Raw genomic sequence first — 21,612 nt, 5'->3', positions numbered from 1 at the left:
GAGTGATCTACTCTCTCAAAATAATGTCTTAGTATCTCAAAAGAAAAACTAACTTATTCAAATTAACAACCTAGTCATTCACAATAATGACTTTCTTACTCAACATAACGTCTTAGTGTCACACATTTATGATTTTCTATTTTCTATCTCATAATCCCCAATTAATGACTTAGTATCTCAAATAATGAGTTAGCATCTCAAAAGAATCAATATGTATCTCAAAATACTGACTTACCTATTTAAATGAATTACTTAGTAACTCAAAATATGACTTTAAATGCTATAATTTCAATTTACTATGTCATAATTTTGATTTGGCGTTGATCTTTTTTTTTTTTTTCACCGGCAGAAATAGGCTCCCATACAGATGACTTAATTAAGGCGAGCCTCACTCAAACCTTTCTCCCTGAGCTCCGTTCAGTCAACCCGGTGTCGAGGTCGCCTGAATCTTGAGATCCTGACTTAGTGAAAAGATGTGTGTGGTTGATTTCACTGCGCCAAGGCTGCTTCACTGACCTCATTTTGCAAACCTGGGCAGATTCCTCCCAAGGCCAAGTGGAGTGAAAAAGACACCGTCACCTACAAAACAGGTCAAACGGGGTTGTGCGGCTGTGTGACTGAAAGCAGCACACAAGCACAAACACTCACTCATATTTCCAATTCACGGCAGCTGAAATGGTTCTGATTTCCTTTTTTATTCCACTGAAGAAGAAATCCTTTTCTCTTTCCTTTTTAAACCAAAGACTCGTTCGCAACATTAGTCACCGTGACATTAAAGCTCCTGTTCTGAAAGGCAGAGCTGGTTATGAAAAGCATGAGTGAGTGCGAGGAGTCATCAGCTCCTCCGTCAGTAGGAGAGGGAGTACGGTGTGATGGAGCTAGCTGAACTTCTGACAGCTGGTTGCTCTGTTGTGGGGAGCGGGCTGCGGCTCTATCAGCTGTCAGCGTCGCTCTGCTCTCTACAGTCGTGTCGGAGCAAAGCACAACGCACAGATCAGCCTTTACTGGGGGAGACGCAGGAAGCAGGAGGGAGTCTTGATTACAGACTCGTGATATCAATGTCAAGCATCTGTATGTGATATTCTAAGATTCACACTTTAAAGAAAGGTCTGTAAATACTTTTCTTTTCAGTGTTTTGTGCTTGTAAGATGACTGCAGAGGAGGGCATGTAGAGTAAAACATTCCTCGTACAGAGACGTGATACGTGTCTTATCTGGTGGCAGTAGGATGTAGATGCCCATTAAGCTGTAAAGCGTCTACATTAAACCTGTAAATATTTAGCTTTGTAAGTCTTTACTGAGTGGAAGTTAAAGACAATGGCCATGTGACCCTGAAAACTAAAATCACTCACTCTTTTTAATGAAAAATATCCATTACAGGGAGATGCCACGATATAGTGTTGATGTTTGTGAGGTGTTGAGGCAGAAAACAATCTTGTGTTTGATAGAATAAAGTGAATAGAGGTTCGCAGAGCAAACTCAACTCGACTGAATATAGTTTCAGCCCCCCCCCCCCCCCCCCCCGTGCTGCATTGTGTTCTGCATTCCAGGTTCTTGGAGGAGCGTTGCACATATATCCTCCACAACAATTTGTGTCATCCGGAGATGTGCGCTGACTCCTGGCCTACATTCACCGCTGCTATTTGTTACTGTCAAAAAGCAGGTGAAGCGCTCTGGGACAAAGATAGTTAACGTATAGGTTCTTCCCGAAAAGCCGGTTGTTGTCTGTATATCTGCCTGTGACGCATTTCAGCAGCAGCAGCAGCAGCTCCCGGGTGATTCCTGACACATGCTCCAGGACAGACACTCTGAGATGCTTGCTGCATGGTTACAGGGTCATAAATTAAAAGAAACGATTATAAGTAGCCTGGAAGAATTGGTATAACATGTATTAGAAAACAATTAAAGATGCAAAGTGTAGGGTTTTGGGCCAGTATATGTTAAAGATACAAAAATAAGGTTTTATATTTGTTATTTTAGTAACAAATATTACTATCATGTTATCTTAAATGATAATGCTGTGACTTATCACTGACTTTTGGACACTGCTGTTGTAAACACTATCACATGGATACAAGATGATACTCGAAGACAAATCAATTCAGTGTTAGTTTCGGTAAGTTCCATGGAATATATTGACAATAAAAGTCATTGATTACCTTCTAATGTTATTTAAACTTAAACACATGACGTGCCTTTCAGTTTGTTGGTGCTGGAAAAAGTGAACTGTGCTGATACTCACTGATATTGTGATCATCATCTGACATCAGAGCCAATATATTTGCAGATGGTTCTTTCACATATAATTTGCCCACGATAAGAGATGGACCCATCTGAAATACTGGATTGATATCAGCATTGAACTTTGAGCTTATAAAAGGAGCAGTGTGTGGAATGTAGTGGCATCGGGTAGCTTCTGATGACTTGATTGAAAGAGCAGAAGCCCCTCGCTGCTTGGTCCATCTACCCTGGTCTACTATACAAACACGGTGGTGCAACATGGCGGCCTCCAAATATACAGTAAATACAAAGGATGTAACATAATGAAAACACAATGACTCATAATTTCTGGTGATAATAGAAAACATTATTGTAAACAATATTCCATTTCCAGCAGTTAGAGTCCCCTAAATCCTATCCATATACAGTGTCTCTGCTATCAGGTACGTTCAGTCACAGAGGAACACCAACCTCAGTTTTAATCCACCGCAAGTCCTAAAATGATGTAAAGATGATTTGAATGACTTCCTACCTGGAGTTGAAATGTCGAAATAATCTTGGCAAAGGAAAAAGTGGGATTGGTGCATCCTTAATGCCACAATGAATGCAAACTAGAACAAATGTGCTTTTGTGTCTCTGAAGGGTAAAAACAAACAACTCTCACAGTGCTCACTCTCTCAGAATATGTGAGTTATAACAGTTTAACTAACACAGCTCAGAGGATGCTCAATTATCTGTAGCAGTCAGTGATTGAGATGATAAGGTATGATGTACATTTCACTGATTTACTCAGCGCAGGAAGATGTCACGGCTGTTAATCGCCCATGCTGGGCCTGTGTCTGGTAGAGGCAAAAACCCTGTGAGAGACTGTTTCCGCAATTTAACAAACAACTGTGAAGGATCAGAAGGACCGGCTTGTTTCCTGGATGCTCTGTGTGACTTGAGAATGGCCCATATCCTACAAGTACAGACGTGCCGGTCACCTCCTGACTCTGTTTCTGGCTGTGACCCTCAGGATGAGCTCTGTGTCTCTGCCCGTCTGCTGGTCCGTCCGCCGGCATAACCAGGCCATCTCAGTGCAGAGGAAACAGAGGAAACCCAGTTTATGACAATAAAGTCAATAATTCATAATTTCTTTTGTCCTCTACTCAAATGATGCTGCACCTCAGACACGTTGGTCGATTTCTGACATCAAACTGCAAGTAGCAGAAACTCACCGAGACATATTCTGTGGTTTTATGGTGGATATGATAACACACACATTGCTCCTTTTTGTTTACGGTAAAGACAAAGGTATACAAATCCCTGTAAGAACGATATAAATGTGTCTTCACTGTGATCCTCTGGTGTGCGCTGAGCAGCTTTTCTCCAGGAAAAGACACTCCTAATCTTTGGATCATCCGAGGAGGATCTCACCCACCTGGGACCCTTCCCTGGAGGTGAGCCGTGCCGCGCCGGATGCCTCACTGTGTTTTAGCAGCAATGCACCATTCAAGTCTGCAGGCGCCTTGACAAATGTTCAGCAATCTGAGCAGAGGGGATGCTCGCACACTGCAGCACACATCCTGTCCCATCCACATCCCTCTGTCCCGCAGTGGTGCAGCTCCTCTCCTGACTGTGAACCAGCACACACACGCTCTTCTCAAAGTCACACCAGCACAGCACACGCTAAGCACATGCCTGCTGACGCACGCACACACAAAGATGTGAGTGAGTGAGTGTGTACATTTCTTGCTAAATAAAAGCAATGTTTATCTTCAGCTTTCATTTATACCAACGTGCTTAAATAAACATTATTGTTGTCATTATTTTAATTGATGCAATAATTCATGATTTCATGTTTCAGCATTTATTTTTGAAAGTATGTAAATTATCTTTACCTTTATCTTAACTGCAAATCTACTCACTTGCAAATAGAGCGTTTAGCTGATTAGTCTGTTTTACGGGGGAAAAAGAGGCACAAATTTTGATAATCAGCAGCGTAAGTTACTTTTGTCGTACAAAAGCCAAAGACTTGATATAAAATATCAGGATTTGCTGGTTTTATCTGTTCTGTATCCTTTTGAATTGGTATTATTCAGATTCAACAGTAGAAGACGATTTACACATTTGATCTTGGGAAACTGTGACATGCTTGATTTATAATCTTATATCATTTTACACATTTTTTTAAAGCAATTTACTAAATGAGAAAATAGTTTATTCATGATTAAGTGACTGTGAAAATAATCACAAGGCTACCCTGGTTAAAGCATTATATTTTATTAACAGGGGTTCTCGTGGTAAATTGAAAATAGTGTTAAGCCTTTCCTCACTGGGTTTCTTGAACAATACGCAAGCACCATGTTATCAAAAATAACTAAGCAGTATAGGTCAGCATTCGCACAGTGAATGAATTTCCAAAGATGATTTTTATTGCTGTCTAAGGATTTCTGCTGTACGCAGCCGGACAGTGCAGGTCTAATATTGCAAGCCATCTGAAACATGAGATGTCTCCTCACCTACAGCATGAATCTATTTGAGTGTTCAACCTCCAATACTGTCAAAGAGGTGCAGGACGATTTAAAAAAAAAAAAAAAGAGCATCGGGGGGGGGGTTTGTGCTTCAGCTGCAGATCTTCCCTCGTCTCACGGCCCGTTTGTGAGTGAGTTCAGAGAGAAAAAGAACTCAGAACATGAAGTACCTGCCTGCTGAACTAGTTCACCGGCTTTGTGCAGCCTGCATCCAGCCCTTGAGGACACAGCATCCACCCACTGGCCCGGCCCAGAAACTGCATCTCGGAGCAAGTGAAGAGCCGAGTGTCTGACGCAGCATGCGATCATTCACCTTGGCTGCGTGTGCTGCTCGGACTTGCCTTGGTGCAGCTGTCCGCACATACCCACCGCCACCCACTACTCCCCTTATAGAGGCAGCGCACTCTGCCAGCCGTGGAGTGGGACGCACTATCGATCCTGCTGAAATGAGGGTTTCTCAAAGGGAGGCAGTAAGCATGTCTGCACTCCCCTCCTCCACCGTGGAAGGGGCCCTGAGATATCACCAAGCTCAGCACTTTGCACCATCCCTGCATGGGAAAATGGGATTTTCACTGGGAGATGAGCTGAGGGGAAGGTAATTAAAGTCGCCAGAGCTATGTTCCCCCCAGCAAGCATGTAAAATGAGCCACACTTACCTTCAGATGCCTCACACATTGGACGATTAAGGTCATTTTAAAAGTCCTATTAATTCAAGTCCTCGTCCCAGAGAAATCAAGGGGCCAAATGCGAAAATATGCACGTATGTGATGAAGAGGGAATGAAGAAGAGGAGGACGTTCACTGAACATTCAACCCCTCATCTTTCTGGCGTTCAGCACACAGTGGCCCCATGTCCATGTGCAGCTTGTATATCGTGTGATTCTGCAAGGAATGAAATGTTATTCTACTATAATGAATTGATTTAATTCTATTCAGACTGGGTGCGAGTCTTAACCTCACACTAGGATGGGCCTATTCCAGGAAAACCACTAGATGGCGACAGCGCCCTAGTTCTCTCGAACACCCAGGTGGAGTGTGGTGCATGTGTTTGCTCTGATTCACACAGGGCTTGACACAGATCTGGATGAATTTCTGAGTAAGCTTTCACAGTCTGGCACAGTGAGAATGAAGCAAAGAGGGTGCTTAGAATCATTGCAATGACAAAAACAAGACTGTGCTTGTTTCCATTGTGTGGATGAATGGACCTTACTGTTGCAATGGAGCTCCTGTTACTTAACATGTTTTTTGGAAAGATCTGAAGTGACTGCATCAGCTGTGTGACACATGAAGGTCATGCGCAGGGCGTGTTTACCCTGTCTGTTCAAATCCTCAGTCCCCGTACTTGACTTTCCCCATGACATCCAGTGGACTATGATTCTGAGGTCGAACATCTCCCCTCGACTTCTGTGTGGAGACGGCGTCAGTGCAGGACTACATGGCCTGAAGGTCAAGTTGAGCAACAGTGTGAACCATTGTTTCCGTGTGTGAGCAATCGTGGTTCTCTGGTACTGTCGATGATGCCTCACTCCTTCTACTTCCTGCTTTCGGGATAGTTGTTTTGGTGCGTGACAGAATAGAGTGTGAATGATCAATTATGGCTCCTCTCACCATCACACATCACATGTGTACCATTAGGGCAGACCATAATAACATAATACATTTGGAGAAAACAGGCCAGGAGGATATTAGTATGCAGCAACACACAAATATCCTCTGTATTGGACCGGCTGTGGAATCGATACCGAGCACTCGTGGTGAATATAAACCCACCATAGACTAACTGACAAGGTATAAACCCAGAACAGCTTCTTGTAGGTCACAGCTAATCAGTTTGTCACTTCATACTTTAGTGTAGAACTTACAAAGGTGTGACTGAACCGGGGTTGTGTGGTGTCCTACCTGGCTTGAACAGCATGTGAGCCCTGGGTAGTGTTTAGTGCAGTGTCTGCAGATGATGTTACACATTAAAAGATCCAGTCATGGTGATGGACTGAAGTTCGTTTTATATTGGAGAGCAGCTGCAGCATGGGACGCTTATTTAACTTCAGTTAAAATTAGTTGAAATTATTTTCTGTTATTTTTTTATTTTTTTATAAGTTTTTGTTTTGTGTTTCATTTAATTTGTTTCTCATTATTTATTTACTTCCTGCGCAGAAGTAGACCGTGCACTTCCTGCGCAGGATTCATTTCATTTCATTTCATTTCATTTATTTTTTCAATTTAATTATTTTTATATGGTTCAGTATCTTGCCATGGACACTTCGGCATGCAGATGGGAAAGAGTGGGGATTGAACCGGCAACTTTCTGGTCGGAGAACAACCACTCTACCCGAGGCCAATCCAATATTACCGGTAGCATTGGATTACCTTATCATTCCCATGAGAAACTAAGCACAGGAAGAAGACGACACATTATTTTGTGTCTGTGTGTCTGTGTCATTCTATGCTGCTTTTGATACACATTTCAGAGAAATGTATTTTCTACTTTACTACATATATTTGACAGCCTTACTTAAAAGTTACTTTTATATTTGGATTTTAGATACTGGATGATTAAACGTGCTTTAAAAACCTATTGTTAGAGAATAACCCAGTAGTTTCCAACCTTGGCTTCTGCCGCCTTACAAGAATCAGTGTGGGACACATGTAATATAATATAATTCTGATTATAGTTGTTATTAAAGCCACCTAATTGTCACAAGGGTTTTTAGGATGATGAAAACCCCCTAAGAAAGAAATAGTTCAAAAATAAACATAATTTAAATCATGGGTAAGACAAATATAGTATATTATAGTAAACTATATAGTGTGGGGCCTTTTGCAAAGAATGTCTGTGAATGTGACTTAAGTCACATAAACCAGAATTAAAAAGATTTGTCTAAGAATTACAAAATCGAAGTCAAAGCTAAATGTATGCTGTGTTTATTGTAGGAAAGCAATTAACAATTATAATTATTATGACTTAATGCTTTGATTATGTCTTGTTATTATTATTTATTTTTCGTTTTTTTTTTACTTAAAGGTAATAACAGTTTTTCAACGTCCCATGTGATGTCCTCAAAATGACTACCAGTTCAAAAAGCTAAAGATATACAGGGAATTGAGACAAAATTGTATTTCAGTAATTATTAAATATTCTTAAATATATAATGAACTTACTGATTTTGATTGTACAAATAGTGGACAATCTATTTTGTCTTTGTTGATAACGGATTACTGAAGTAACTTGGAGTGGTGGATCATATGGTGGCACTGCAACGAAAATCACACAACAAATAGGAAAACAAACGGCAATTCACCAAACACAGCGATTAAAATTGACACAACGTTGATTCACCAAAAACAAATCAAAAGCCACAAAAACAGATCAAAAACACAACAACTAAACAAAAGCCACAACGACAAAACAAAAAAAAAATGAAAACAACGGCACAGGAAAAAAGAAAACTCAACAAAACAAAAAGACTACGGCAGATCAAACAGTGACAAATAAAAACAACAAGAAATCAAATAACACAACAGCAAGTGGTCTTATTTGTTGTGTGGTTGTGGTTTGCACTTCAGGGCCAGGGTATAAACTCCTGTACGGTTGTGATGTTTTGATTCCAGCATGTGCCTCGTCGCCCTTGTGTGATGCCTCATGAACAAATCAGTGCAGTTTGATTTGAGCCCAGAACAACCGCATCCACTGCACCCCCAACGTGAGACCAGCTTCACAGTCTTCGCTGACAGGCGGCGGGGGGGGGAGGTCCTAATCTCGCCGAGCAGCTGGGAGCATTTTACCACGTGACGTGAGGGATGTTAGAGAGCAGCCATCATCATTTCGCACAATCCATGTCCAGCCTGGAATGGCTCAAGCGACCAGGAAGCAGGGAACTACGATGGAGTAAGTGCAGAGTGTGAAGCCGGAGCCGGTGACATCTCCTCCTCTGTTCCTCTGCCTCCATTAAGGTCTGTCCCTCCTCTGTTCCTCCTCTCTTCCTGATCTTGTGGTCTCCACAGAGGAGCTTGTTTCGGTTTCCTCCTAACGACACATTTACATGTTCCATACCGAACACAACACCTCTGAACGAGCGGCCACTCAACACACGTTCCCTGTTAACAAGTGGACCAACGGAGTAGCTTCGTCTTCGCCCCTGTCGCTAGCTCGAGCCACGCTCCTCTGCCGCTGTTGATGCTAACAGGTACGTTTCGTGCTCGGGTAACAGACGAGCTTCCTCCAGGTGAAAACAGAGAACGATCCCCCGACACACACAAGCTGTGTTCCAGATTGTTTGTCGCGCGTGGACCTTCCTCGAGAGTTTATTGGAAGATTAGGCTGCTTCTACATTAGCTAGCATGACAAGCTATCATGGGTTAACTCTAGAGAAAGGCCTCCACACACTGAGGTGCCACTTTATCAGGTTCCCTTCACCACTCACTCTTTTTAAAAGAACCTAAACCTTATCGTGAAATGATAACAATAAGTTAATTTGGACTTTTAAAACTGTTGATTCAACATCATGATCTTTCTAGTGGCTGAAGTTAATGGCTATCCTGAGATGTTCTTTGAATACGAGTCTGTCCTCACTGATTTAAAAAAGAGAGGTGACCTGAGAGGTATTAATATGGGGTCCACCCAGTTCATGTCAGTTAAGGTAAAACAAACACTAGATACAAGGAACAGATTGGCAGGGTGACTCCTTATACGATCAGCGGTGCATGGTCCACAATAACAACACTATAATGATACAGCGATTCTACGATGCAATCATATAATGATACATCATGATGTCTTTCTAAGGTCAAGTGCAGGACTTGTGTATTTATTCACTGCAACTGGGTGTCAGTTTAACAGATTGACCCAAACTTTAGTCTTAAACAAACTCACTGAAACTTGTCAGTGTCCACATAGTTCCAGTGCAAAATAGCCCTAGGCAAAAGTTCACAATACATATACAACTAAATATTTCAATATAGCGCTAGCATAGTGATAATGAGTTTGACTCTGTTTTTCTGTATTGTTGTTTACCCCCCACACCTAGTAGATTTACACCTCAATCTGTCACATTTCAGCTCGACAGCATCCAAAACCACAACCCTGTAATGATGAAGTGGAAACAACAACAACCTGAACTTGATGTCTATTTCACGAGACTGCATTAGTTTTAGCGAAGTGCCTAATAAACCGTAACCAGGTTGCACAAAGACCAGGTCATCTAAATACATAAACAAAAAGTTCTACATTTTCGTCAAAGCTTAAACATTTTTCAGTTTGAACATTATCAAAAGTTGTAGAGAAGTGATAAACAATATTATCGTCACCAACCTTTGAATACATGGCGCATGCACAAATTATATCCATACAGCACATGACTTTGTTTTTGGTAAATCATGAGCTCTATGCACTCGACAGGCCAACACAAATGCTAGGTTCAGGTGGAGCTGGTCCTAATTGGGCTTCACAATAGAGACCAAGTGTTTCTTTGGCCCGGCAAATTCAGTGAGCCCTTCCTCTTGCATTTTAATCAGCTCCAAACCAACCCAGGGGCCCAGGACCTCCAAACAGCCTATTCCAGGAACCAAGCTCAGTATATATTCTTCAACAAGCCACCTCCTATTCAACTAATTGATACGTTTGTTCTGATGTCCAAGTTAAATGTGAGAAGACATTTTTATTTTGATTATAATTTGGAAAAGGTCCAAACTGACCATATTGTATTTGCTTCTTACTTCATGTAAACAATATCACTGTACCCAACAACTTGTGTGCAGTTTTTTTATGTTATATTTTTGGGAATTTCTAAGATAAAGGAGACTTTTAAAAACTTCTGTTTTAAATCCATTGAATACTTATACCAGAGAGAAGTTCATGTAAGAATTGGCAAACATACAAATGATGTATGTTATACCCTAAACTTTTCAATTTGTTACCAAACATAGCTTTCATGAGTTTGGGTCTTTGTTTACTTCTTTGGTTGCCATGGCTTTTGTTTACTTACACATGCTGTTTTGAAGCCACATGCTTCTCTTCCTTGTCTCTTTATCTATCCTTTACTTTATTCTGTTTATCAGCTGGTCACCCTCTGACCTGGTTCTCACCCGTTCCTTGTTGTCGTTAATCAGTGAGAGGATTTCTAGTGGCTCCTGAAGATGGAGATGTTGCTCTGATAGCATTTGGTAGCTTGCTCCATCATCGTGGAAACAAAGAACAGCCTGGACTGTGATCGCCTTGTGTGTAGAGAAAGTGATGCCAGATGAGGTTCTCGGGAGGAGTTGAATGGCTGAGAAGGAGCGTAAGCCCATAAGACTTAGTTCAAGTAAACAGGTGCAGACCCACAGGTTGGTCTGTATGCAACACTACTGACTTGAATTTGGGGGCCATGGATTGCCAGGGGAGGTGGATGAGCAACAGATTGACATAAGAGTTTCACTCTGCAAGAAGAAAGGCCTGCTAGGCGGGTAATGCAGTAGTTGAAGCCATGACCAGTAACGAGGTTAATTTAAGGACTGTTTAGTGCAAATTAGCACCACTGGTAGAGGCAACACAATCAGATAGGGATACCTAGTCCTGACCTCCACATTTTCTCAATTTGAGAGAGATGAAGACGCAGTTTTGATGTCATTATAATGAATGAGAGATTGGTTGACCGAGACGACTAAGAGTTCTGTCTTAAGGATTTAGTTGAAGGTGACATTCCCTCATCCATGTGGATCTGTCTGAGAGATGAGCGAAGATGTGTCTATGGACAGATGAGGCCCTTTGGAGCCAATGTCAGGAATATTTGGATGTGATCTGTGTGGCAGTAATATGCAAAGCCATGTGAGCAGGTAATTCGACCCAAGCCAGTTGTCTTTATTGCAACCTTAAGGGCCCCAGCACCTAGCCTTGGGGGAACTCCTGTGGGGATTGGATGGTGGAAGGACATTTTAATGATGCTTTGAAAGGAACGCCTGGTGGGTTAGGAGTTTAACCAAGGAAGCACTTTGGGCAAGATGTGTCCACCATTTTAGAAGTTTGACATCTAATTGTGTAGAGAATCAATGAAATGTTTAATTATTTAGCAAAATGGTTTTAAGTCAATGACTTGGGAAACCTAGCAAGTTTTTTAGGAAAATGTAGTGAGAAAATCCCACTTTTTTTTTTAAGCGTCTTTATCTCATAAAATAAAACAAGATACAGCCAAACATTTTCGCATCATCTACAAGAATTACAAAGTAAATTGAAGGTGGTGTATTGGGAGGCTTCGCTCAATTTGATGTGAAATGTTTTGCTCTTTAAATTTGTATTTACTTGCGCATGTTGTGTGTGTTTATAAGGTGGCCCTTTGCCACAGGGAGAGGGAATGGTAAACTGTTGTTTCTAAGAGTGTGCAAATTAACATGTTTCACTCTCCCTGAATGCTGGACAGGCATAGAAAGAGAGATGTTTACATTCAGATGCTGGCCCGCCGCCTCCTGCTTTTCTTCCCTCCTGTTTTCAAATCACTGGAGAGACATGACCCATTTAAATGGTTGTTTACTTGCATTAGAAGAAGAGCCAAAGCACTTCTCAATGAACTCTTGTCTACAATTCAATTAGAGTGGCCTTCCCAGAAGCACAGTTTTCCACATTACACAATGCTCTCCACAGCCTCACTGCAACAGAGGCTGAACTATGAAGACCAAAGAGTAGCAGAGGTCCCACCTGCACCAACAAAAAGTCCCGTCTTGTCTCTGGTATATTGATCCTTAATGTGGAGTTTAGGGTTACAGGCCAAAAGGGGATTTAACAGTAAAAGATAGTGCTTTTAGTCCCACAGGAATATATTTGCCTTTTTTTTATTGTTTAAACTGCACAACTCTGGTCTAATGTCATAGAGTTGGGGAAGTAAAGAGCAGCAGGTTGTCATTAGGCTTTTATTATCAAGTTTCTGCATTCTTTAAACTGTTTCCGCCTTAAAAGATCTATGTCCCAAATCACAACAGAATGTCTTATTTTCTTTTTAAGCCAGACATTTTATTACTGCTTTTCATGTTGCTCTCTCACTAGACGACCAAATAAAAGGAAATGGCTGGAGTTTTTCCACTCATTTGTGGGAATATTTCACTTTGAGAATAGCTGACTAAAGTTTCAGCCCATTGAGGATCAGGGATATACCTTTTTTGTTGTTGTATGATACTGCTTTTCGTAAACATTTTTACTGAAACCTATTAATAACAATGCTATACAACCGAATAAGTTTTATTTTTTTGTATCCTCCATGATATTTTTCACCAAAATGTTTTGCACTTGACCAAATTCGGTTATTTATTTATTTTTTGCCGGAGATTCTGTGGCACCAAAGCCTTTTTTACAGCCACAGAAGTTGTCCTCTCTGTCAGGACGTCTAACACTTTTTATAATAGCGTTTGATAAGTGGTCAAAATTGGCAACAACATGGCATCACAGATTTTTACATTGACGTGACTTATTTGTCAATAAATACGGTGAAGTAATTTGAAAATTGAGAACAGCTAATCAAATAAGGTTTTCATGTTGTCTGTTAGACATAATCCTAAGTGGGTCACATAGCAAAAGGAGCGCATAATAGATCTGAGGTTTTTTTATAAGCTGAACATCTTGATCAAGATAGAATAATGATGTTTTATGGATCAGGTCCATTAAGATTCATCAGAAAAGGAATTTCCTTTTATAACTGACATTCCTATGGACATTTGTAGCTCTACAGTTGTTGTCTTGATGGGGACCACACAGTTCAAAAATTGTTCAAATACAAATTTTAATGATTTCATTTTATTATATGGTGTCTCAAAGTGAATCAGTGAAATTCTAATCCATCAAATTAATCAAAAACCTATTGAATCTAAACAATGTTTTGACGGACTGAAGTTTATTTCAAAATGTGTCCGTTGTACATCTGTTTTTATTTCCTACAAGTCCAATTCAACTAGTATATGATGTGTTTGCAGTGATCTTTAATGCCTAAATTTAAAAGTCACAGTGCGGGGAATATGAGGAAATGATCCTGTCGAGGTACATGCAATTTGATGTTGCGATGGTTGGATATACTGCATTTTGTGGAGGATTGATTTGAACAACTTTTGATAAGACAGAAGAAAAACAAATACATTTTAATCTTATTTTATCCATAAACAAAGGCTTAATGCCCCCAAATAACATGCCTGAATGCTCTGAAGCTTCAACCTTGTCCATAGTAATTGCCATCCAAATAACTATTCAAATGCTACTCTTATTTTAAATCATTATACTTATGCATTATCAAGAAAGTTAGGTGCTGAAAAGGTCAAGAATCTAGAATAACTTCCAAATTTGTGAAGGGATTCCCAAAAAGTATTTTTGCCACAAAGCAGTGTTGATTTGCAGGATTGTCTACAAGTGACTCATATAACCAGACTTGTGTAATTGATAGGTACAATGGCATGAATGACAAAATGTGCCACAGTTGACAGCTTTCCATCATCTCATCGTCACACTGCCCAACCCTATTTAGGCGTGCGGTTACACTGACTGTTTGTACAAAGCAGCTATTACAAGACAGTAATACCATGTTGAACCGCAGCTTTTCAATCGACTAGGCCAGTCTAATCACTGTAAATAGTCCAATCCATCATACATATTCCTTTCATAATGAATTTCTGATTGTTCAGTGGCAGAAACTTGTTGGTCTTGTCTGTCTAGGTCAGGGGTGTCCAAACTACGGCCCGCGGGCCATCTGCGGCCCGCCATCCATTTTAAATTGGCCCGCCACAACAACAAAAAAAGTTTTTAAATTAAATTTAAAAAAAAAGTTTTTATTTTCAAACTAACAATTTAGTAGTACTATAATGGCACTTACTTATAGCACTTTGTAGTTTAGCTCTATTATTGAATATATTGCACTTATTGTAAGTTGCTTTGGATAAAAGCGTCAGCTAAATGAAAGGTAACGTGATGGACTATGGCCCACTGTATTGCAGCTGTCCCTCAGAACGCAGATTTATGAAACAATCTTTGATTTAACTAAACTTTATTTAACAGACATATTATACCCATTTTACCGCAAGTTGAAATGGTTCCTTGGGATCTTAATGAAATGACTGTAACATATTTTGGTCAAAATACCACAAGGATAATTTAAAACAGCACCTTTTTACCCTGTCTAAAACAGCCCTGTTAAAGTATCATTACAGAGAACGCTCTTCTCATTGATTTACAATGAGAAGAGCGGTAGTAGCAGTATTGCCCATTTATTAGATGTGTTACGGCTTCTGTGTGTATGACGCATGTTGTCAATTCCCTTGTTACCTGTGCATGAGACGGATGAATAGAGCCGATGCACATGAGAATAAAGTACTTAAACAGACGCTACGCTCATACTTTTTACGCCAAGTTACACTGCGTGAGTCAAGATAACAAGCCCTCCTCAGTTTTACCTGTTTTTAGTGTCGGGCAGAAATCACATCACGTCAACACCCACCGTGGCCCTCGCGATGCTTGTTTTAATTAAACAGTCGGATTCCCCTGGTCCGCACCAGTTCTCAGTCAGCTGCTAGGCGTCAGCCGAGGCGCACCACAGTGTGCCCCCCCCGCGCGCGAACAGAGGGTTCCCCCAGCGGTCGCGTAGCTGAGATGATCCGCGAGAAGGTTCCGACACGCGTCCAGAGTGACCGCCGCTGACCGCGTACCCGGTCCCCTCCAACGGCCCGCCTTCCGCACCGGCGATGGACACCGCCCCGCGGTCCAAGAGAAAGAAAGCCCCCGCACCAGCGACGCCGTGAGGCGCCACCGGATGAGGACCTGAGCCTCCGGCGGTGAGGAGAGGTGGGCGACGGAGTGACTGCTCCCCCAGCCGCGGCACGTGCCCAGCGGTTTTACCACAAATATGAACATCGGCCAATGATATCGGTGAAAGTCAAGTTTATTACCGATAAGCCGATATTACTAAACGAGGCGAATATCGGCCGCTACCGATGTTCGGCCGATAAATCGGTGCATCCCTACTGCTTTCCTTATGTTGTCACACACAAAGCTTCACATGATAACGAAGACACTTTTCACACAGCTCAACAGCTAATATCAGTTGTCCACACGTCACCATGTGAATCGAGTTAAAAGTTTGTGTGAATTTCCAGTTAAACGCAAACATGAACTGTAACATTAACTAAAACTTTATAATATTAATCGAGCAGATATACCATTTTGTCTTCTAAGGGCACGATGGCGTGATAAGAACACACTCACAATGTGCCATGGTTTTAACTTGTTTTTTTAGGATCTAGATTAGTCATCAATAAACTTGTTTGTCCTTTTCTCCTTATTTCTCTAGGTAGTCTTCAAGCAACACCTGGGCTGACAACTGCTGTTTGCATCTAGTAGCAGAGGAGCACTTCCTGTTTCTGAGGTTGCAGGAGCACAGTGGAGGAGCGCGGTCTGAGGCTGAATACTCCCCCCATTAGTCTTTGAGGAGGGGGGGGGGGGGGGGGGAGTAGGAGGAGGGGGAAGGAGCTGCTGTAACGACCCCGAGCATGGGGCAAAAAGTCCCTGGTGGCATTAAAACCATTGATATGCGAGATCCGGCATTCAGCCCCCTGAAGCTGGAGCTCCAGGCCCTGAGTCACACCAAGCCGTCTCGACTCGATCTGCTGCTGGACATGCCGCCTGCCGGCCTGGACGCGCAGGTCCAGCACTCGTGGAACAACGACGACCGTTCTCTCAACATCTTCGTCAAGGATGACAACAAGCTGGTGTTCCACAGGCACCCCGTGGCGCAGAGCACAGACGCCATCAGGGGCCATATCGGCTACACAAGGGGTTTGCACGTGTGGGAGATAAGCTGGGCCATGCGTCAGCGTGGGACACATGCCGTGGTCGGAGTGGCTACCAGTGAAGCCCCGCTACATTCCGTAGGCTACGCAGCGTTGGTAGGAAGCAATGCTGAGTCGTGGGGCTGGGACCTGTGCAGGAGTAAACTCTACCATGATGGCAAGAACCACCCAGGGAAAACATACCCAGCCTTCCTTGAGCCAGACGACACCTTCATAATACCCGACTCCCTCTTAGTAGTCTTGGACATGGACGAGGGAACTCTGGGTTACATAGTGGACGGACATTATCTAGGAGTAGCATTCAGAGGACTTAAGGGCAGGAAGCTGTACCCGGTGGTGAGCGCCGTGTGGGGACACTGTGAAATACGAATCCGGTACATAAATGGTCTTGATCGTAAGTACAAATCTTTAACCTTTCGAAAGTCTCTTACTTACTCATTTCTCTCATGAGCAGCAGTGTTTTGACATCTTGTGAACAGCTTTTGCTTAGGTACATGTGTTTTTATGATGTGATAAACCAAGGTGTGACCATTGAAGGTTTGCCACACTAAAGGGATATCACAGCTGGGTTAATCTAGAGCAGCATTCTTTATTTGCATCCGTATGGTTATACATGTGATAAAATGACTCATTTCTACTCTTGCTATGTAACCTAGATAATATAAATTAATATTTAACTTTATCTCTGAGTCACTACTTGTCACTTTAGAATAATATCACTGTGTCCTGCTCTTAGTAAGAGTACTGTACTCAATTTTCAAATAAGCTGTGGTGGAGAATTTATCTCTTTTAAAAAATCCAATAGTACTCTGTGTACAGAAAAACATGCTTGTTTTCCCCCCAGAAAGATATAAAGGGATTCCAATTGGACTAATCCAAATTATTCTATGTAAAAGAGTCATGAGCTTTCAATGGAGAAACACAGGTGCTTATCAAAACATGTTGTATCCTAATGTCCCAAATGCACTTAGATTTTTCTGTTCAGCTCAGATCCCTTGACCTAGTTATGTCTAAATAAGAGGCAGTGAGATGCATAGAATTCAGTTTGATATGACATTGCTCTTATTGTTTGATGTGCAGCAGGGAAATCCCCGATCTTTTACAAGATAAAAGTCTTACCTCTGACAAAATGTGAATTTAAATGATATTTAGTTTCCTGCAGTTTAAGAATATGGCAAAGTCAAAATTTATATTATATATTTTCTCTGTGGCAAATCTTGTTTGCCCCGTCTTTGATCAAATATATTTCCATATTTAATTTTGACATTAAATGGTTGTATGGTTTCTTCAAGACTTGTATGTGAACATTTTTTACCTTTTTTGTTATGTAGGGTTTGTAAAAATAATTTTATTAAACTATTGTCTCTGTATTCATAAATATCACACATGGTAATTTTAAGATGCCCATCCCTACTTAAAAATCAAGTAAAACTATACGAGTGACAAAGTGCTTATCAAAATCATTGACACACAACGCAATACTTAATGTGATGTACACATCCAGGACATCCTGGTTAAAGTGACCGGAATGATCCAGGTTCATGATCCGACCTCATCGATAATGACTCAATAACTGTGATTCACACAAACTCAGTTTGTGTGAAGTGTGACAGGGACTAGGAGACATTAGAGAAGTTATTCCAGCTAATTATGAGGCAGTGCAGGGTTTTAACTATTGTTTATTCAGGAACATAATTATGGATTCAGCAGGTTTTTATAAGAAGCTTGTTCACTGACAAAGCGATGTTTCAATAATCAGAACAAAGGTAAAAGTTTGAAATAATCTTATTATTGATTTGAAGTCATATCGCCCAGCCCTATTGTAATGTAACATGTCCATAATGAATACATTTCGTATATTACAAACAGCCCCTCCAGATGTGAGGTTAGGCCAGCAGCATGTACATTCTTCATTCTACCACTGCAAACACATAAACGTGCTTCTCTGACACCGCTCCCCCTCTTGTCTCCCTTTCAGCTGAACCCCTCTCTCTCATGGACCTGTGTAGGCGTTCGGTGAGGGTGGCATTAGGAAGAGACCGTCTGAGTGAAATCCATAGACTGCCTCTGCCAGCTTCTCTCAAGAACTACCTGCTCTACCAATGATGGCGCTTACAGTTGCATTACACACACATACACACACTGACACACACGCGCACAGCACACCCTCGTCTCTCTCATGTTTCTCTGGGATCCTTCTTGGGTTGAACCCGTTTGACAGGATTGTTCAAACCTCTCAACAAGTTTGCTTCTCTGTCAGTTTCTTATCCTGTTTTTATGACTCTTTGCAATTGTATTCTTTAACTTTATAAAAATCAGGAATCACTGAGCACTATGCACATGCTTATCCAGGCGATGCAATGACAGTCACCATATTGGTGTACCTCCTCCAGTTTGATGTGGCATATGTAGTCAGTACCTCTGCTGCGACCTCCAGGCTTTGTGATTCAACAATTTTAAATGAACTGTTATTTTGCTGAGAAAAGTGTGTAATGGAAATTTGACTTTGTGCAAAAGTGCTCTGTCAGTATCTGACCACAAGGTGGCATCACATTCACATGTCAACTTGTGCATCCTCAAAAAACTAATGCTTTCAGAAAATGTGTTTTTTAATTAGCTAATAAATGAAAAAAAGTGATGCTGACCACTCCATTGTGAGTCTGAAATGCAGTGTGGATGAAAGCACTGAGGCAGCTGAAGAGCAGCTCCCACCACTCACTGCACTCAGTTCTCTATGGGATATGGATGGAAGTCAACTTCCTCAGCAGAAACTGTAAAAGAAGAAAAATGTCACTGTGATTATTTGTAGCATGCATCGACAGGATTTATTTTGTTCTGTATACAATCAGTTTTTTTTTTTAATCTTTTCTGTCACTCCTACTTTTTGTAGTTCAGTAATTTATCCCACATGCTGTCAAGGCTCAGGAGTGCAGTGATAATTATTTGACCAGTCTCGTCGGCTGATTTCACTGGTTTGCACATTAAACCAGGACGGTTGGTTGTGATGTAAACCTGCTACTCTCGGGTCTCACTGTCACATAGCTGAGAGCCATTGATGTAGTGTGTTTTATGATGAGGTGGAGGCCAGATTATGTAGGTGAACATCGTTGTGCCTGAATCAGCAAACCTCAGATTTAAGGCAACGTAATGAGAAAAAACACAATCCACAAAGTGCTGCACAAATGTGAAGGTCCGATTGCCAACATATTGTCAAACGCCATATCCTAGACCTGTTGACTCTAGTATTTTTTTAATGTGCAGACATCCACGTTCAGAACTCAGCTGGACGTGGACACACTGTGCCACACCTTACTTTTCCCTGCTTGCAGATTCCATTTTTATTTGTACTCCTTGTTGTAGATTTGTTTGTAAGTATCTATTAAAGATTATTTCAAATTATATACTGTGCATGGTACAAGACTCTGTTCTAAAAACATCACCAGGCCATGAGCTGCTGGGAACGCACATTCAGCGAATCTGCAAGTCAGCACACTCTTATGGTGACAAATGGAAATACAGTATCTGTAAATCTTTAGTGTATGAGTAGATGCTAATCAGGAATTAACGATCACAAAACTCAGGATCTGATTTGTAGTTTATGGTGTCCCGCCCCCAGAGAATGATATACATCCTATCCGAACACACACCTTGATTGACAGAATATATTCTTTAACAGTGTGCTGCCATGTAAATGCAATAGACTGGGGGGGTCACGGTTTCACTGCCTGCATTTTAATGTTGAGCAGCTCAAATCTTTGTAAATGAAAAGTCAAATTGTTTCCACTAAGGAGAGAAAAGCATTTATATTGTTTACTGTGACTTGAGTTGTGCTACCTTAATTAGAAATCAGGTAATACTGTTAATATTGCATTTAAATCTTTAATTGTTAATATTGCCCTCTGTACAGCCGGAAATTAGTCAAACGGTATTTCCATTTTTATATGATCACAAATGTCCATATGTTTGGATTTAGGTGAAAATTAATTAATTTTTAATTTGTATAATTATACATTTCAATTCAGTTGATCACTTTTAAATAGTTCCATATGCTTCAATACAACCCCTTCACAGACTCTTCACAGGGCAGGGTGAGCATGTAAATCCTGCCTGTGCTCGACATTTCTCTCACACTTTACAGCAGGAACATCACAGGTAAATAATAAAATGAATAATGGCTGAATTTAATTTAGCATTAGCTGCTTCGGTGTTCACGTCCTGGCGTTGAGCATGTTGGCTCTGTCCCTCACGGACAGTGAAATACTGCAGAGTCATTGTAAATGTTGTCACGGACGCCTGTGTCTCGCATCACGACCAGTCAAAATGTCTTCTGTGAAAGCTGTGACTCCAGGGCAGGACAAATCTGTGTTGACATCGCTCGACCTGATGGATGCTGCGATCAGGCAGGATATCAGAAAACACCAGTGTGGATGTACAGGCCCTTTATTGTCTCAATGGAGAAATGGGAATATAGCTGCAGTGAGGATAATGATAGAGATTTAACTTCTGTGCCTTAGTCTCAAGCTGCTCTACTTGTTTCATTTCATATAGAAGAAAACAACACGCAGTGGAGTTGCAGATATTTAGACCCATATGGAGACCAACAGGGAACTGACTCTTTTGAGCCTTAACTCTGTCAGTAAATCTCATATTCTAACTCAGTTTAATTGTCTGAGATGTGCTAATGTTCAGTGTTAGCACACCTCTGTGTCATAACATGTTTTAGTTGTGGATATCTGTCTGTATATTCAAATGTTGAAAACAATTACAGATTCAGGAAAAAGGCATTTAGTTATTCAGCCAGTAATAACCACATATAGTAAACAAAAACAAATGCGTCACAATGAGTCATTTAGAAGGCTGGTGGCCGCAGGGATAAATTACTTAAATCAATACCTGTTAATAACTTGTAAAGGCTTTGTAAGGGAAATGTAACATTTTGACCACAATATGATCATGTTAATTTCCCCTTTCATTGAACTTGATTGAATCTCGTACAATGAGGGGAAACCAGTGCTAAAGGAGGCAGAGAGTGGTGGGATGGGTGTGGGGTTGACTTCGCCTCCAGCTGCTGTGACAGTTTCACCGAGACAGATA

General features: G+C 41.2%; 1 protein-coding gene across 3 annotated transcripts; it reads left to right on the top strand.

Annotated features, from left to right (window-relative positions):
- The first annotated feature begins 8,472 nt into the window (after positions 1-8,472).
- Positions 8,473-19,917, top strand: spsb1 (splA/ryanodine receptor domain and SOCS box containing 1). 3 transcript variants are annotated; one of them, XM_053425422.1, is made up of 4 exons: positions 8,501-8,617; positions 8,734-8,915; positions 16,020-16,912; positions 18,497-19,917. In XM_053425422.1, exons 3-4 carry the CDS (start codon positions 16,219-16,221, stop codon positions 18,622-18,624), a joined length of 822 nt encoding a protein of 273 aa, XP_053281397.1. In that variant the 5' UTR covers positions 8,501-8,617; positions 8,734-8,915; positions 16,020-16,218; the 3' UTR covers positions 18,625-19,917. The 3 variants fall into 3 exon arrangements, with proteins under 3 accessions (XP_053281398.1, XP_053281396.1, XP_053281397.1); XM_053425423.1 differs by lacking the exon at positions 8,734-8,915 and having other exon boundaries at positions 8,473-8,617; XM_053425421.1 differs by lacking the exon at positions 8,734-8,915 and having other exon boundaries at positions 8,476-8,682.
- The last annotated feature ends 1,695 nt before the right edge of the window (positions 19,918-21,612 follow it).

Source organism: Pleuronectes platessa, chromosome 6, assembly GCF_947347685.1.
Source record: "Pleuronectes platessa chromosome 6, fPlePla1.1, whole genome shotgun sequence".
Taxonomy (NCBI): Eukaryota; Metazoa; Chordata; class Actinopteri; order Pleuronectiformes; family Pleuronectidae; genus Pleuronectes; species Pleuronectes platessa.
This window is presented reverse-complemented; position numbering and strand designations above follow the sequence as displayed.

Excerpts from the sequence above, each read along its gene's own strand:
- spsb1 (XM_053425423.1), top strand. The coding sequence starts at position 16,219 with ATGGGGCAAAAAGTCCCTGGTGGCATTAAAACCATTGATATGCGAGAT. Across the intron at positions 16,913-18,496 it reads GTACATAAATGGTCTTGATC|CTGAACCCCTCTCTCTCATG; the intron begins GTAAGTACAAAT and ends TCTCCCTTTCAG.